Source organism: Akebia trifoliata, chromosome 16 (assembly GCF_017979445.1).
Source record: "Akebia trifoliata isolate Shusen 1 chromosome 16, ASM1797944v1, whole genome shotgun sequence".
NCBI lineage: Eukaryota > Viridiplantae > Streptophyta > Magnoliopsida > Ranunculales > Lardizabalaceae > Akebia > Akebia trifoliata.
Window position 1 is genome coordinate 22,652,989 of NC_141390.1, and position 19,606 is coordinate 22,672,594.

The 19,606-nt window shown below is 33.1% G+C and overlaps 1 protein-coding gene across 11 annotated transcripts in view; it reads left to right on the forward strand.

Annotated features, from left to right (window-relative positions):
- Positions 1 to 3,835: 3,835 nt before the first annotated feature.
- Positions 3,836 to 19,606, forward strand: part of LOC147382904 (uncharacterized) — a 64,852-nt gene continuing 49,081 nt past the window's right edge. For 3 of the 11 annotated variants that reach the window (XR_015173205.1, XM_086427084.1, XM_086427089.1), the window contains exons 1-3: positions 3,836 to 3,960; positions 4,730 to 5,249; positions 7,176 to 7,279. Coding sequence is in view for 8 of the 11 variants with exons in the window: in XM_086427084.1 (XP_086283210.1) it covers positions 4,997 to 5,249; positions 7,176 to 7,279 (357 nt within the window). In the remaining 3 variants the exon portion in view is untranslated. Of the gene's footprint in view, positions 3,961 to 4,251; positions 5,250 to 7,175; positions 7,307 to 13,283; positions 13,377 to 14,261; positions 14,377 to 14,471; positions 14,924 to 15,046; positions 15,756 to 19,606 lie in introns of those variants that run through there. The other 8 variants (XR_015173204.1, XM_086427081.1, XM_086427083.1 and 5 more) reach the window with 8 other exon arrangements.

Genomic DNA, 19,606 nt, shown 5'->3' on the forward strand with positions numbered 1-19,606 from the left:
AGTTGTGGGCATTGTGGAGATCTTAAAGAAGATAGGGAGGGATGGGAGTGATGGCATTGCTTCCTTGTAAGCACTTGTGCTTGTTTAATGATTGTAAATGGTTTATCGATATATTGTAATTTTGGATTTGTAAATTATAACTCTTTTTGTGTGTAAATTAATGTGATAGAGAACTTTGATATTCCCTATTTGTGTCTATTTTAATTGTGGATAATAGGTGCGTAAAAAAAAAAATTAAAATTAAATTTTTTTTTCGATGTTTAGTTATCAATGTACGATAATATTAGATATCGGTTTGTAACCGATGTTCAAAGTTCAGACTTCGGACATCAGTCCCATAAATCCGATGTCTAAGATATTATTGTGGGTAGTGTGTACTTTTATATAAACGCATATTTGGAACGGTTTATAGCCGTTCCACATTCTGAGTTCTAGAACGGTTTACAACCGTTTCAAATCCTGAGATATAGTAAATTCATTAACGACGCCTCGATTAAAGACGGGCTGGAAACCGTTTCATAGTGGATCAGGAACGTTCCTAATTTCCATATTTGTTGTAGTGACTATCGTATCCCAGTCATTTATGAGTTTGTCGGAACTGGTGGGCATTAGATCAGATATGCCATGATCTCTCCTAAAAATGTAGAAATATGGATCGTGCAGTTTAAATGTAAGAACTCTCATTGAGAAGATTTTAGAGAAAATAAAAATTGAGATTGAGAGGCATTAACTTGTGAAGTATGGAAGTTTGGAAAAACATAGAGAAAAGGTGGGATTTTTATTGAAAAAAAAAAACTAAATACTAAAAAAGGGAACAAATTAAATGATTTAGGTTCGGTGATAGTTGTAGCACCATCGTCGAAGAACAACGCATCAAGATCGATGTGCTCAATGGAGCTTGAGCTCTAGGACCATGTAGAAGAATTGCTTTTATTGAAAATTCTTGGATGATGATTACATTTGGCCATTGGATTTATATAAATTGAAACATCCACTAATATGGAAAAACAATCAATCATTCCAATATTCTAACATGTTTGCACCACTAGGATCATACTTTTTTTTCGAGACATTTTTTGTGAGTCAACCAACTTGGGACACACACACACACACACACAATTAATTGGGAGCATTCTCCAAATGTTTTCAAGTAAAATTCTCCTAATAAGGAACTAGTCGATCAAATCAACGAATTAACCATTTATTAATTAATTATTAAATATGGATAACATTTACCCTTCATCATTAAAATCTTATTTTCTTTAACATTCAAATCTCAAGAACAAGATAAGATTTTTAGAGAGATCAAACATAATGGTTTTGTTGAGAAACTCAAAAAACACCATTTTATGATCTTGAAATGTTCCTTTTTTTTTTTTCTTTTTTTGGAAACTTTCATGAAATCATCAAAATTAACCAAGTGGAACCATCATCGAATAATCACCGAGTCTAAACTCATTTACCATGATTGGGAAGAGGTATTATTCCATAGAGAGGACGCATCTTGCTATATCGGATATTAAGTTTTTTTTTTTTTTTAAACAAAAATATTAACCCTGCTTGGTTCACCTACAAGTCTTTTTTTGCTAAGCAAGCAAGGGTTAGTGGTTAATGGAGGGTGAAAGTGGGTTCAACGCATTTGAACCTAAGTCACGGGATCAACTCTGACCAAGCCTTAACCCCTTAACGAAGCGCACCTTCACCTATAAATCGTTGTAAATGGTTCCATTTGGTTAATGGTTTTGTTAAGAAACTAAAAAAAAAAACCCATTTTGTAATTTTGAAATGTTCCTTTTTTTTTTTTTCTGGAAACTTTCATGAAACCATCCAAATCAACCAAATGGAACCATCGTCGAATAATCACCTAATATAAACTCATTACCATGACTAAGAAGAGGTATTATTCCATAGTGGCTTTACCCTTTTTTTTTTTTTTAAAGTGGCTTTATGCTGATTCGCATGATTTTTTTTCCTACTTTTCTCTATGTTTCTATAAACCTACCTACATGACAAATTAATATCTTAAGATCTCAATTTTATTTTTATTTAACATCTAATGATAGTTCTATTTAAATCGTACATCCTTGTTCGTATGCTTTTAGGAGAGATCATGACAGACATGATCTAGTGGGCCATTAATTTTGACAGACTTAAAAATGATCAAGATGCAACAGTGATGGACTTCACAAACAGGCAGTGACCACCATCAAGCATGATCAGATGTTTGCGACTATCTATCTTCAACTTCTTCATGAGATAAATGGTTAATCTTTTATGTAATCAATTGCATAGTTTTTCTTCAAAAGCGGACCATGCAATTGCGGGAGGGTAATAGAGATAAGGTGTATGCATTATAATAATGCGCATGAGATATACTATATCATTATTATGGTGTATCTCATCACATATCTTGAAAATAATAGATTTGCCAATTAGGTTCAATTAGGTATAGAAATCCAATATTGGTTGAGACTTATTCTTATGACTAGTATCATCATGATATGTATTGGTGGAATACATATAAATCCTGACCGTAGGATTTTGTGCTAACATAGTCAATATCATGTATTTTTATTGTCATATTTATTGAGTAAATGGAATTCAATCCTACACGTGTAGGCATGTTTGTGCATGTACTTGTGCATATAGTTTTAACATGGTTTTAAATCTCGTTCAATACCAAGTTGACTTGCCAGAGTCATCTCGATGCCGTTCAACAACAATATACAAGATATCTCAACAACCACATCATCTGCAAGACAAACGAGATGTCTCGGACAATATTTTGAAAATATCGGCCAAGTCAATTGGGATTTTGTAGATTTTGATAAAAAATAATTTTTTTTTAATATTTAAATATTTATTATGTAAATGAAATATGATTTTATGACTAAACATCTTCCAATCAACCTTATTTTATTAGAAAATTATAATTAATTTAATTAAAATATATGTAAACCAATCCTTATAAACAGAATTAAGTGATTTGTCTCGTCCGTGTCAAACCGAGTTTTGAAACCATGAGTTTTACTAAACTTTTAATATTTTTAGAACACCAGTATGTAATGGTGAATTTTCTCATATCTAAAAGACTCAAACTTTTAGAATCTCTAGATCCTTTTGCAATGTTATTATGGGACTTGATCTTATTATTCACAGAAGATTGAAGTCAAGAGGGCATTTAATCAATTTCAAAACATAGGAGATCATTAGGAGACTAAGGTAAAAGGGGTATTTCATCAGTTTCAGAATATAGGAGGTTATCTCAAATATTTACCAAAACAATTGAGGGGTATGTCTCATCACCCTCTTATATAAAGAGAACGGCTATTGGCAGAAGTGGATCCTCTGTAATGCAAGTTCCTGTAGCACCCTTTAGATCGATTGTATCAGCGAATAAATAAAATTTCACGCTTAAAATTTTCAAAGTTCTATAAACATTCATTTTTAAAGACTTGGATCTAGCAATATTTCAAAAAAAAAAAAAAAAAATTGAAAAATAGATTTAAACCATGACCACAAGAGGACTGAGATGTTATTTTTTCTGTACTATGACTCTCACTCAGCCGTTCAAATGATGTTGTTAGATTTCTATTTTTGGGTTTATGATTTTATAGGAGCCTAATTATGATTAGAAACAACTACTGAAATTGTTCGAATGAATGTTTTGATGTTTTGAGATTATAATACGAGCCAAACCTTTCTAATGTTTAAATAGTAGGTTTTAATCTATTATTGAGGTGTGTTAAATAATTTAATAAAATGGGTGTAATAACTAAAAGTTGGGTGCCAACAACAGCTCTCTTATATAAGTCTCACTTCTCATCTCTCGCCTGTCTCCCTTGTTTGTTCTTTCCTCGCCAAAAATCAAAACCATCATTTTGAGGAGCAAAAAAAGAAAACGAGAAGCATCTCTCTGCCAATCACTTCGTATCCATTCTGGACTTATCTCAAGCGCAAGTAAGTTCTCCTTTAGATAGTTTGGACCGAGCTTTGGCTTTCAAAACCCTAGTTTTCTTTCTGAAGATTTAGACTTTATTCTAGTTTATTGTGTTGGAGCCTATGATTCTTGTTTATTTTTCTGTTATTGGATCTGAATCCCTTTTGTCGCTCGATGTTGATGCAAGTACAACCCCTTGAATTTAAACCCTAACACATTGTAGTTCTGCTATCAACATTGACTCAATAACAAGTTAACGATATCGATTTGATGTTGTATTTAGAATTGGCATACTTTGTGGGTGTAATTGAGTCCACACTAAATTTTACTTAGAATCAATTGAGTACTTTGTTTACTAATTTCGTGCAATTGAGTTAAAGATTTAGGTGGATTTGTACATTTTGATTCTTTTTTGCGGGGATGAAAGGAAAAACGTGATGGCTGATGGCTAACGTCAAGGAACATCAAAAAAAGCTCCCACTTATGCCACATTTTCTTTATTATTACCAAAGTTGTGAAAATTTAATTCATCTTCTTTGATTTCGATAGTGTCAGTGTTCTTATGGAAGACGTTCTTTGTTTGAAACGTTTTGACATTTGGATTTATTTACAATGTATTTTGTTGGAAAGAAAGGGAAAACATGATTGTCAAAAATAAGGAACATCAAGAAACGGTTCCACCTCTGCAATAATTTCATTGTTATTACCCAAATTGTGAAAATTAAATTCTGCATATTTATTTTTCGATAGTGATGAGTGTTTTGAAGACGTTGGTTTGTAATCTTGCAGAGTTAACTCTAAGGCATATATTTACATTCACAATTAAAATGGGAGACAGTGAAACTGTTGTTGAAATGTCGGCTTCCATGGAGCACCCATCAACTGACTGCAATGTCTCAAGTTCAGATGTTATTCCTGTAGTGGTGCATTGGGTATTGGGGCTGCTGGAGATCCGACTTCTGGTGCTGCCATTTCAACAGGCACGACTTATTCCGTGTCTGATAGTGTTCTAATTTAGGTGTTGGAAATGCATACAAAACGGACTCAGATTCAGTTATGCCACGAGCCCCTGTTACATCAACATATGATGCTAAGCCAACTGTTGGAGTGGTTGATACTAGTGAGAATCTTGGTAGCCAGGAAAATGCAGTTCTGGAATCAGCTCAAGTGGGTAGTTATGATTATTCTGTTAATGGAAATGGCATGAGTGAAGTTAGAGATTTCACCCAAACAGGAATTGATGTGAATGGAAATGCTTCAAATGATGCTGGTGTAGCTGTTGCAGAGCAACATTTTGAGGAGGGTCTTGGTATATCTTTCTTCATTATCTCTGACTTAACGAAGATCTCTTATGAAAATCATATATTTGTTGTAATTGAGCATTGGTTACAATTAAACAACCAGGTGATGACCTATGCTTATAGTGCACTTGATTCACGTTGAATCACTAATTAATGTGGACGTTTGGTTAGGAAAGGAAACATTAAAACCTTAGATCAAACTACTGTTAACTGTTGTATGTGCTTTAATTTACTAAGAAGATAAAATTATGTGGATTTTTGTATGGTTCACCAATATGGTCATTTTCACAGTAAGGTTAGTATGACCTTTGTTTCATCTTCATTAGATTTGAAACATGCCTGATATCCTTTTAATACGTCACTCGGGAAAAACTGGGACTTCATGCACGAAAATTGGCAATCATTTCCAGTGGTTCAGAGAGTCAGTGAATGACATGCATATTTTTCATATTTGTATGGTTTCCATTTTAGAAGTTCTTGTTTTATTGGTCATATATCCAGCCTTCGTACTATTTTTAAATTGTATCTCATATTTAATGCTTACATTTATGTCATTACTTTTTTTTTTTAATGTATTCAAATTTCTTAAAAAATACTATTTTTTAAGAAATTACAAAAGTCAATTTAACATGCTTTTTTTTTTTTAAATCGCTGGACTGTCCGGCGTTTTGCTTTCCTACGGCTTCTACTACCTGGGCGAGAGCAGTTTTTTTGCATTGAAAAAAACACTTCCCTTACTGACTTTGTAAGATTTCAAATCTTACTAAGAGTCCTTAAACTCACATGGATTACCAAATTGGCAATCCAACTCCACAGCCCTCTAGATTTCATGGAAAAACTCAGATTAAAAAAAAATAATATTTTGTAACCTTGATCCAAGGTTTTGAAAATGAACGACTACCATACTTCCAAAATTTAAATTTAAAATTTAACGTTAAAAGATGACCTTTTATTTTTATTTTTGGAAGTTGATAGAATTTTGTTCTCTACATTCCTGTGGCATGGTATCATGTTTTTGGATGTCAAAAGGTGAACTCAACGACCCTTAGTGAAAGTTGAAATCTTACTACGTTTGTAAGGTTAGCCTTACTCTCTATAGTAATCAAATAAATAAAACAACTCGCTGGACGGCCCAGTGATTTGAAAATACGCTGAACTGTTTAACATGTTAAATCGTTTTCGGTAATTTCTCATAAATTAGTATTTTTGAATAATTAATTAAAAAATCAAGTTCTTTTTAATAATTTCCCCTTATTTAATATAATCCTTCATTAATTCTAAACTACAATCACTCTTGAAGATGGGCGTCAAAGTTGAAGAGATGATTTGATTCAAATGCCCGTAGAAATCATGTAGATGGATTATCATAGTTGTTTCTTTTATGTTACATGCAACACACTGCATTGTTTTTTGTTTACATATGCCAGACTTTACTAAGAGGAATCATATCTCTTATATTTAAGAGGCTAGAAAACTTAGTTGCATGCTCATTACTGTATTCAGTTTTTGAACTTCAATTTATCTCCCAAATTTTCTCGAATTTACATTGCAGAAATTTATGTTCTTGATACAAAATGTAGAATTAGGTTTTTACTTTTTACTTGAAACCATGACATGTTCATATAAAGTTGATTTTTTCGCTAGTTTATGAATAAATAACTGTAGAACTCACAATAGTTAGAGTGCCTTCAGTAGGTTTAAAGAGTCTACTTATCAATTTGCATTCTCAGTAATCTGTAGGTGCTTTATTAGTTTACATGGTTATCTTTTGGCTAACATATTTTGATATCACTTACCTATCCAAACTAGTGAAATCAATTACAAATGTGTGGTTGAAATCTATAAATTACAAGTAAATTTCCTTTTCTTAGAATTGGTTCTCTTTTGCAGGTTAAATCTATTAGTCTGCTAATTTTTAAGCAATTTTTTTCTAGCAATTTCTACTGAGGAAGAGCGATTGTGGAGTGTAGTGAGAGCAAATTCTTTGGACTTTAATGCTTGGATTGCGTTTATTGAAGAGGCAGAAAAGGTGTCAGAGGTACATTCACATAATTATTCACCTTTGGTAAATTTTAGACGATTGCTCGGCTTGTTTTGTTAAATTTCATTGGTTAGTTTTCTCTAGGAATGAAGCTGACTTAAGTTTGTGTCTTATTGATAGTATAGCGATCTAGTAATTTTAATTCTTAAGTATAATCTTATACCTATATGCATTGTATATTGTGTTTTGTTGTTCTATTGCAACTGTCTTCTTGATAATTAGGAAGTTGGGTGCTTTTTGGCTTTAAAATATTAGATTAGATTATTTTGGAGAGTTTTTCAGACATGGTATGTCGAACTTGTGAGATGATGTTGGGTGGTGTGCCACTCTTAAAAGGGAGATTGGACATTATTAATTTAAGTGAAGCAAATCAAGCTCTCATGAGAAAATGGCTTCACCAAGACACCAACAACAATGATGAACAAGAAGGATTATAGAAGCTAGGTCCAATATAAATAAAAAATGCAAATAGGCATTGGTTCTGGCTTGAGCCTCAAATACTCAGTGTTTTAAAGTACTAAAGGTGTACTTGAGGTGAGGCGTAAGCCTCAATTAATTTAAAAAAATTCCTAAAATATATAAAAATTATAATAAATACAAAAAATATAAAAGCAAGTAAACAACCTTCAAGAAATTTTTTACGCTTGACTAGAAACTCTGTATCTATAAGGTTTGGGGTGGTAAGAAATTTTGTATCTATAAAGCTTGGGGTGGTAAGAAATTTTTATGATATATTGTAGTACAATCCAGCCCTACAAAGTAAAAAAAAAGCAGACCATGTCCTAAATCATCCCATAAATATGAAATCTATTGATGAAGACTCGTTACTCAAATAATTAGAGTTACTTTTGACTCAAGTTTTGTTTTTCCCTTGATTAAGGGATCTAAGTCAATCCCATGGAGAGCAATGGAAGTTCCAAAGATAATTATATATTTCAAATGTGAACTCAATATTGTTAGATTTTTTATGCATTCAAATCTCAAACATAACTTTTATAAACTATGATTTTCCAATAGGATCTAATCTATTGCATACCTCAAGTGTACTATTCATTCAAGGATCATATAACCAATGATTTTATTTGAGTATTAAATATTCTTTAATTACATATATTCTAATTTCTTTGTAACGTTTTCATAAGTTTGTGGGTCATGTGAACCTTGAAGTTAATCATTGTTGAAAATTCATTGAAGTGCCTTTGAATTCTTAGAGTTCAAAACAATAGCTTGCTTTTTGGGTTATTTGAAATGTTTTTCCTCATATTTTGAGACCATTGCTAGTACTTATTAATTGTTAGCATTGAGCCAATCATCTAGAGACTGACTACTGGAAGAAATTCCCCACAAAGATCGATAAATCAAATCATCAATCTGAATGATTTTTATAATTGATCTCAATGACTTGAATTGTTGATCTCGACGGTTTGTAGTTTAAAGTTTGATAGAGGTCAAGGGGCATTAAGAAAGAAATATTTTACTAACTAGGTTGTTAAGCTATCGCTCAAAAAGTCAGGATGCATTAATTTAAAAAATGGTCCCTACCATCTAGTATTTTTTTCATTTTTTAATTAGAATTGTGCTAATCTGACACTCTGTTGTGTACACTCTTTGACATGGTAGTTCAGAGAAACAAAAATCTTTGTCCTTGTGTATCCTGAAGCAAAAGATCTACGGTTTTGTGAAGGGAGCATACCAAAGAGTCAGATTATCACAACAATTTTAATTATACATGTTGTTCTTAATCTTATCAACAAATGACCGAAACCAATCAAGTTGCAAAGGAGTACCTAAGATTTGACATACCTCTCACGATTTTGGCAAATATTTGAAATATCCCTTGTATTTTCAAATTGATGCACCTACTTGACCTCAATTTATTTGGAAGACTAACAAAAGATGAATTGGATGGCCTCATCTTCAACCTCTAGCCAAAAACCCTTAATGCTTTTCTAAAAGCTCGGTCATCTTCAAGCTCTTCAACCTCCATGGTAAATTATATTTTACCTCTTCAACGTTGTTTTCAATCCCTTGTAGAAACCTCCTTTTTTTTTTACTCCAAAATTGTCATCTTACATTTTTGATTTTCTGAAAAATCCTATTTGTTCTTAATGATTGAAGGTTGAAGGTGAGAAAATCTTAAGGGTTGAAGATGAGGGTAAAGTTGATAGATTTTGGAGAGAAAAATCATAGTGTTTTTTGTTAGAGCTTGAAAGATGAGGGTATTTAGATCATTTTTCAATAATTTCTCAAGAAAAGACTTTGGTCAAAGGTTATGTCATCAGTTTGAAAATAGAGGGTGGTATCTCAAATATTCACCAAAACTTTGGAAACGTACGTATAAATATGATAACAAAATTAATGATTCAATGTGCTCATTGGCATGTATGATTTTTTTTCCTTTGATTAAATATAAACTTGGAATAGGTCCAGTTGTGTATGTTTAGATGCTAAAGAGTGCATTTGTTTTTATTGTTGAAGTTTCTTGGACACTATCATTCTTTTGATTTAGGTACTATAATGCATTTGTTTCTTATTTGTAGTGAAACAAAATGGTAACCATAACATCTTAATTATTGTAAGATGCATAGTTTCAATTAAATTATATGAATGCCATTATCTTATATATTTTTTTGGGTAAGACATTAATTGATAAAACTGACAAAAAAATCCCTTTCAATGTGGAGTTGTGCACCACGATATCGTCAAGATAGACCACAGAAAACTTGTTGAGGTACTTCCAGAAGAACTCATTCATAAAAGTGGGTAACTAGTCAAGTCGAAAGGCATGACCAAGAATTCATGCTTGTTGTATCGGGTTGAACATTTACTTTTTGGCTCATCTCCATCGGTTCCCGCACTTGAGAATACCCGGATCTTAGATCCAGCTTTGAGAAATACTTGGTGGATCCAAGCTGATTGAATAGGTTGGCAATAAGTGGAATGGGATACTTTTTTCTTCACGGTGACCTTGTTCAACACTCGATAATCCACACACAACTATAGGGTCTCATCGTACTTTCGTTGGAACAAGACAGGTGCTCTACAAGGGGCCTTTAGTTGTTAAAGAAAATAAATAATACCCCAATCACGTGTCTAAAACATGAGCCTTGTCCCTCCAATGGCAACCCTAAAGAAAGATGGTGATTTTTATGCCTTCTGTAATCTTTAGAATGCCAAGTACACTCTCTTATTGCAATAATGTAGAATAACTTACATATTACTTGTGCACATGGACCTTACCCCATACCCCAATGGTCTCCCTAAAATAAGATGATTTTTCGTAATTTGTGTAGTCTTTAACTCCATAGCCTTATTCCATTATTGTAAAGTCCATAATTTAATTAAATTGCCCAATTGTCATTATTTATTTTGTGATGGTCATTGATGTTCTGATATAAAAAATGTATCTTAGTGGGAAGAGCTATAGTACGCATGGAAGGAAATCAGCAATACCCTTATTATTTATCCAACACCGGTCTCATCTAGCAATCGTAATAGTGAGGACCTTTTATACTTTCTTTAGTCTTTAGAATGTCTAGAACTAGACTTTATTTCATTAAAGAAAAATCTTTATTTTCAACTAACATATCGAATCGTCATTATTATGAGTTTTCCAACATGGGTCTTGTCCCATTACCCCAACCATGACATTTATAGAAAATAATGATTTTTTATACTTTTGAAGTCTTTAAAGTGACAATTGCACTACTTTATTGCATTATTAAAAATAAAATAAAATAAATCCTTACTTCTAACTAAATTACATAATTTTCATTATTTCATTTGATTATGTTATATTATTTTTAATTAGATATATATTGCTTTATGAACTTGACCATTCTTGATATGATGGACAAATGGAGTACCTAGAGAGAACTAGGTCAAACAGGTTGCAATGGATGCCCCAAGCACTATGTAAAAGTAAGGGTAAATTCGTGAGGGACTTTTCAGTATAATTATTATTTTTAATTTTTTTTTAAAAGGGGCTTGCAAAGTCATTGTTTCAAAAAAAAAATCTATCCAAGGGTTGAAGATGACGTGTTTTGAAGCAGAAAGTCTTGAGGGCATTTAGGTATATGAAAACAAAATCAATTAATGAATCAACCTAAGGTCTTGAGAATGAAAGAATTGTAGGGGAATGAAAAACCTTCTTATTAAACGAAGAAAAAAAAAAAAGCAAATATCCATATTACTTGTCAAACAAGGATGTTTGTCTCATTACTTTAGTATCAACTCTAATAAAAGATGATGACTTTTGTTGTCTTTAGAGTGTGAACTGCCAATTGCTCTACTTCATTGTATTATAAATAAATAAAATTCTTATTTTCAACTTAATAACATGCTATTAAGTACTTTTTAATTAAATTCAGCAAAATATGTATATATATATATATATATATGATAGAAGGATTATGATGGTAGTTATGCAACTATAATTTATAGTGGCAGACAGGTAATTTCAATTTAGAAAACAGGACCATCAAAACGTTGTGGCAAAAAATTAGACACGTTATTCTCAATTCATTCCATCCATTTATTTGTTTTTGTTTTTGTATTATATAAATATGAGAATCCTAAAGAAGTGAAGATAGAAATAAAACTGTAAATATTTTTATCGAAGTCATCATGAAGAAAAACTGTCTTCACATCTAGCTGCTCTAGATGTAAGTTTTCTGCTATAACAATACTCAAAACAGATTTGATGGTACATAAGTTCACAACAGGAGAAAAAAATCTATGTATATTCGATACCCATCTTTTACTGAAATTCCTTCACAACTAATTTGGCATTATATCTCTTCGTTTCATCATGTTCTTTTAGCTTGTAAACCCACTTATTATGCATAGTCTTTTTGTCCTTAGGTAGTTCAATCAAATCCAAGTTTGATTTGTGGATAATGAGTCTATCTCATTATTCATCGTATGTTCCCATTTGACCTTGGTCTCAACCTGCATAGTTTCATCATAATATTCTGGTTTACCATTGTCAGTCAGTAGTAAATAATGTATAGAAGAAATATATCGAGTTGGAGTCTTTCCTTGTGTAGCTCTACACTACAGGAAAATTGATATTTAGCAACGGAAAAATTCCATCCGTCGGTAGTAGAGCACTAGAGCGACGGACAAAAAGGGGTTTCGTCAGTGTTGAGTTAGTTTTCCCGTTTTTTATTATTTTTACTCATCTTCTATTTTCCTCAATCAAACGTGTTTACTCAGTTTTTATTTCCTTCAACCAACAAGAGACAGAAGAGAACTCCTCTTTTGAAAATAGAATAGAGTTGTTTTGGGGTAGATCTTCTCACAAATTGGATAGAGTTGCAGTCTAGGAGTTCGTTGCAGTCGATCTTCTTCGATTCTAGGTTGTTTTGGGGTAGATCGAAAGAAGATTGAATAGAGTTGTAGTCGAGTAGTTCATTGCAGTCGATTTGTTTAGCAAAATCGTTAGAAACCGAAGAGATCGAGCTGAATCCGAAGGTTTGTTTTGGGGTTGATCGAAAGGAGAATATATTTGTAATCAATTAGTTCGTGGTAGTCGATTTGTTCAACAAAATCGTTAGAAATCGAGCTGAATCAGGAGGTTATTTTGGGGTAAATCAAAAGGAGATCGAAACGAGGGTTTTCTATTTCGATCTTCAGGTATAGATCGATTACCTCTAATTATTCACTTTTTTTATTTTTCTTATTTGTTGGTTTGAGATTTTTGTTAATGTGAGTTTTATCTAAATCTATTTTAGCTTTTTTTTTTTGGTTTAAATGATTCTAGTTTTATATGAATCCTCATTCAATTTTGTTGAAGAAAATTTGAAATTTAGTATTGCGTTGCTGATCGATTGCTTTAAATAGATTTGTGGAAAAGGCCTTTTCAACTATTGTAATAGTTTCATCCTATATCTGTTTGCGATTTCAAAAATGCATCTACTAGCTCGGCGTTGTGGCGTTGTAGTTTGTTTACTGTATAAAATACTATGTAGTTTAATTGTTGAGTTTGGCATTTCTCTAGGCATTGGATACCTTCGACACTGCGGTTGTGTCTCCTATCTATTATGCCATGTTCACTTCTCTCACAATTTTTGCAAGTGTCATAATGTTTAAGGTAAATACTGATGAACTCATACACTACACCAATATATATAGAGTTGGTCTATCCTTATGCCTTATTCTTTCTTCCCAAGTGGGAGACCCATATAGGTCATATATTGACTTTGGACCACACAGTGAATTATGCTCAACACGATGATATTTGTCACAACATATCAGCACATTCTAATTTTTATTGTGTAAAAAGGGTTTTCCTAAGCAATGGGTTAAATAAAAAATACAGATTTTTCAACTCCAAGTCAGCTTTTCACTAGTCTTGGAAAGTCAAAATGAGTTGCACGTTTTTGTTGATTGCCTCTAAGGTATGGACAATTCACTGTATGATTGGATCATCCCATATCCATTAGGACCTATGGCCCCTGCAAGCATGAGTACAAATAGGGAGTATGTATAGACTAACTCGTCTGTATTTTGGGTTTTTCTTGCACGGTTTTTTACATGGTCTCATAGCCTATTCTGAAACTTCTAACCATATAAAAAGTGCATTACAAATTGAACATTTTGTACGGCACATTTCACCCTTAACCTTGAGTTCATTTCTCATAGGACTAGGAGTTCTGTTTGTTGATTTTTGGAGAGGAAACCATCCTCACAAAAAAAAAACCCAACACTTTTAACCCTGTGACTGCCTATTTCACCTTCAATTTTTTAAAATAGCTCATTGTAACATATCAAACATATAATTTAAAAGAATCTGGACTATTGAAATCCTAATCTACTTTAAGTTCATAATTGATGAGGTTGATAAGTTTCAGAATGAGCTGATATTTGTGATGGAAGTGACCTTATTAGTGAGGAGAATATTCTCACTAAAAATCAGCCTTGTGAACCCCTCATGTATGCTTTTCAGCAAATTCATTAAGTTTGCTGTTAATTATAGGATTACTCTGGTCAGAGTGCGAGCAGTATAGCATCGGAGCTCTGTGGATTCATAACTGTGTTTTCGGGTACTACAGTGTTGCATAGTACCAGAGAACCAGATCCTCCAATTACAGGTATTTTGTGCATTTACCTGTACACAACTTGCATAAATTGCTTGAAATGGATTTTATGTATGATGTGTTAATCTAGCCCATCTTATTTATGGCAGTTGTTATGGTATAGGATTTACCTAGGAATTCAAAGAAAGTTAAGAAACCCATTCTTTTAGGTTGGGCATGTAATATCCTACCTTGATTTTCAAGAGGGGGTGAATATGCAACCATTACTTCCAAGAGAAGTTTTGAGTGATCACTAGTCACATACAAAGATGTGAGTTCTTAAAACAATATGATGATGATGATGATGATGATGATGATGATGATGAACACTAATGCATACTCTTTAAACTCCTGAGGGAATTAAATCTGAATTGCGAAAGTTAATCCAAAACTCTATTTTGAAGTGTCGAAGTTCTTAAATCTTGTAACTAGGATACTTGATTATCCACATTGAAGATGTCTTTTGACCTCTTTTACAGATTGTATTTTAGGGTAATGCAAGTAATTTTCCTGATGTCATGAAAGAATGTAAGCCAAAAAAAAAAAAAAAAAAAAATCTTGTTGCAAGCGCCTTAGGAACTCCTTGAGATTTAGCTTTTGTTTTAAGGAAAGCAATGCTTAAACTCAATAATCCTTGCGCTTATTTCAAGTGATAAATGGTTTTTTTTTCTCCCAATACATGCAGCTTTGTATTCACCAATATCTCCTAGAATATCATGGCATATCCAAGGGAATGGGGAACTATGGAAGCAGAAGGATAAAGATGGGCTATCTGCCGAATTTGTCACAATTCTTCGCCAAGACTATTTCACTTAGATATGAGTACTTGCATGTAAATTCATTCACAATTCAAGGGAAGCACTTGTTCAGAAATAGTTGCTGTAAATCTGCAATTTGTTGTAAATGCTGGGAGATGTGCTATTTATGATTTATGGATTCTCTATAGCAACTCAATATGCTGATCAAGGATCCATCTGTGCTCGAGGAGGCCAAGTTAATGAGGTCTTACGTCTCCTTCTAGAGTAAATCTTCTAATCCTTCTTCCTTCAATACCTCATCTGAGTGTGCAATTATCCTCCTAGCCTTGTTTTGGGGTCTAAATTATTATTATTTTGTTTCAATTTTTTGATATAGGTCTGCTCCATTTGTTTCTTTTTGTACAAGTCTGGTTACTGGTGTGTGGAGTAGGGGACTATAATAACCTAATCCTCGGCTTTGTAGTGAAAGGAATTTATCTATTTTATTAGGCCTTTTTTTATTGTCCCATGGCTGCTAGGAGTGATCTCACCAAAGAGGTCTTTCTTTGTGATAATCTTTGGCACCTTGGATTAATATCTTTGTCAGACTCTTCATAGAAAGAAATAGTATATTATCTCTTGTTAGTGTTTGATTCATGATTTTCTTCTGTTACAGTTCATTAATGTTGCAATTCAGCTTTTCTATATTCTATATTGTGATAGTCTGTTCTTGATCATAGGTAAATCATCAAAATAAGGTGAGAATAAATAGGGTTTTAAGGACTCAAGAAGAATGCTTTATTGGTGTGTTCTCTCTCAGCTTTTTAATGAATCTCTCTTCAGTGAAATTTACGATTGTAGGTGGTTGCTTGCATCGCGAATACTGGCTCCCAATGGTAAAAGTCTTCAGGACTTAGCTCCTGGAACAGTAGTGCTTGTCATTGGTGGGTAATGCTGTGTTTGAGGACAACAGTGCTTGTCACTGGTGGGTAATGCTGTGTTTGGGGACAGCAGTGCATTAGCTCCTAGAGGCGTTTGAATTTGAGGAGAGAATCTAATTTACAGTGGGGTGGGAGTAGGGTTGGGTTGGCATTTCAATTTTTTTTTTTTCACAAAATAGCATTTACCGACAGACTTTGTAAGTCTGTCGGTAAAACATATAGTAACGGCAAATACTCCTGTCAGTAAAGATGTAAACAACTGATGAAAAATAAATTTCCGCACTAAATTTTTTCTAGAAAATAAGAGATACAATGACGGTAATTTTATTATGCCGTCGCTAAAACAAATATCAATACGACCATCTCTGATGAGTGTCGATGAAAAACCTATCTGTCGATATAATATTCTGCAATTGACTTGTGTGGATTTAGTGACGGATTTAACCGTCGGTATAAGTCTGTTTTCTAGTAGTGCTAGTAGGTCTTCTACGATCAAGTGAATGAATCTGATTAAGAGGATCTTCAGTTTCTTCTTATCTGTTTTCATCCACAAACCTAAACACATTCCTAGATGGTGCATCATCAAGCTCAACATGCCTATCATCCTTAGAATTTCTATGAGCTTATCTTTTTTCCACATTTTTCGTATACATTGCATTTTCATTAAAAATGACATCTTTAATTTTAATGACTTTTCAATTTTAACGATCCCAAAATCGATAGTCAAATTCATCAATGCCATACCTAATGAAAATCACTTCTTAGTCTTTGTATCTAACTTGCTCTTTTCACCATAATCAATGTGGACATAAGAAGTACAACTAAATTTTTTTAAATAAGATAAAATTTTCCTATTTTATTGTCCAAACTTCTTTGGCCGACCAAAATGCAAAGGAACCGAATGTCTTTTGTTGATTAGGTATGTAGTAGTGTTCACGGTATCTACCCAAAATGACTTAGGCAACCTAGCGCGTATCCTCATGCTTCTAGCGCACTCTACAATAGTTAGGTCATGCGTTCTGTGGTGCCATTTTATTGAGGCTTCTTAAGAATGGTTTTTAATCTTCTAATCCCAATTTTTGCACACCAATCTGTGAACTCATCACTGTAATATTCTCCACCATTGTTTGACCTCAAACACTTCAACCTTAACCCAGTTTCATTTTCAACCAAGACTTTCCACTTCTTGAGCACACCAAGTACATCAGACTTCTTTAGAAAATAAATCCGGAGCTTTCTTGTATTGTCATCAATGAAGGTGAAAAAATATCGAGAATCACTAAGAGAATATATTTTGACTAGCCTTCAAACATCAGTGTGAACTAACTCTAATTTCTCTAATTTTGGAGACCTTCCAAATTCATGTGGCCAAACCTATGATGCCAAGTATTAGTATCTACACTTATAGAAGCCACTGTAATAAAAATGTAGGTATTAGATGTTACATAAAAAATCTCATTTTTCTTGCCACGGGCTACCACCATAGCACCTTTGGTAATCTTCTAGGACTCACCTAAGAACATGGTGAATATCCCCAATTCTACAAGGTGTCTTACTGAAATCAAGTACCTTTTCAATTATAGAACACGTCTCACATTTTTCAATTGTAAAGATGTCCCATTCGACATATTTATCTACACATCACCCTTACCAACAATGTTGCAAGGCTTATTTTCCCTGAAATATATTCCATCAAAATCACCTTGTAAATAGTTCTATAGAATGTCTCTATGGAAAGTAGCATGGAATGATGCTCCAAAATCTACTACGCATGTGTTGTCGTGTGTGACCATAGATAAGATCAAAGTATCAGAATCACTACCATCAGAAAGGTTAATAGATTTTTTACCCTCTTGATTTTTGATACCTATAGGTTTTTTTTATAGATTTGCACTCCCTTTCGAAGTGACTCTTCTTCCCGTAATTCCAACAACCATCTCCTTTTGCCTGTGGTGTTCTAAACTTGCCCCTTTTTCAAGCTTGATTGCATTTACCTTAATTTCTCCTGTTAGATTTTCCTCTCTTTCCTCAGTACTCAAGGCATTCCTTTAAGTATGAACTAATCCTGAAAATTTTCTACGAACTTCCTCATTTAAGATGACGGCAACAACATCATCAAACTTTAATTTTTCGTAACTAGAAGAATTACTCACAGCCATTACCAAACTATCCCAATTATCTTTTCTTATCTAGATAAAATCAATAGGGCCTTGATTTCATCTTCAAAGATAATCTCAATGGATTCCAACTGTGTTGTGACTGTATTGAATTCATTTAGATGCTTAGTCATACTATCACCATTGATCATCTTCATATTGAATAACCTTTTCATCAAGAAAACTTTGCTTGAGATAAAGGGTTTCTCATACATCCTTGACAAAATGGTCATAAAATATGATGTAGTCTTCTCTTTAGAGATATTGAAAGCTACAGACGAAACGAGTGATAATCGAATGGTACCTAGGGATATTTCATTGAGAATCTCCCAATCTTCATCTGTCATGCTCTTTGGTTTTTTTTTTTTTTTTTTTTTTTTTTTTTTCATTTTTCCTCCTAGAGGATGATAAAGGTCGTTATGATAAAGAACATTCTCAATTTGCATCTTTCATAGTCTGAAATTTAAACCATTGAACTTCTTGATTATTACCTTCTCTTTAGCCATTGCTCTCACTCCAACAAAAACTTAGCTCTAATACTAGTTGTCCAGAAAATAGGTGTAATCGAAATTAGAAAACAAATTGAAAAAATAAACATAGGATGCAATCACAGAAGAAAAAGAAAAAAAAATAAAGACTTTACAAAGTTTCCTCTAGATTGAGGTACATCCATAGATCACATTGATTCTATTATGAAGAGAAAACTTGCAGTTACAGGTTACACTCTTTCATCAAAACGAGAAATATATAAATACCTTAAGAAACTTAACTAGGGTTTTACATAATGTTAGTGAAATTATAAAAATATCTTTGAAAATTTTCTTTCAGGGGCTTCGCTCAAACCCCCAACAAGCTCACCACCAAGCTCAACCAGAGCATGAAGGCGTGACTTGATTTACAGTACCTCTTTGTTGACCAGTACTGCTAGGCTCTAAAAATCACAACACTCTCAAATAAACAAAGATTTTTTCACTGTTAGATTTAAATTTAAATCCTAAATTCAAATCCATTTTTAAACTCAAATTTAATGTAAAAAAAATACTCTTTTTTGGGTGGGGAGAGGGGTGGGGAGAGGGGGAGGGAGGGGGGTGTTTTGATTTTTTTTTTTTTTTTCAAGTCCAATCTAAACCACAAACAAGAGGTCAAGTTGTCATATGGACCAATAGGGTAGTCCATGTGAATCCAAATATGGACCTCGGTCCATGCTCTACATGGTCCCTTGATACATGCAACCTTGTCCATATATTTATAGATACTATGTCTGAAGATAAGGATACCTACGTGGATCATCCTCTGCCCTACAAAACTAACTATTCACTATCTTTTTGTGACCATGGAAGGGATGCCACAAATAAACATGAATATTTGTAGTGGTCAATGGTCTGGGTTTCGTCCTGGCCTGGCCAGCCCA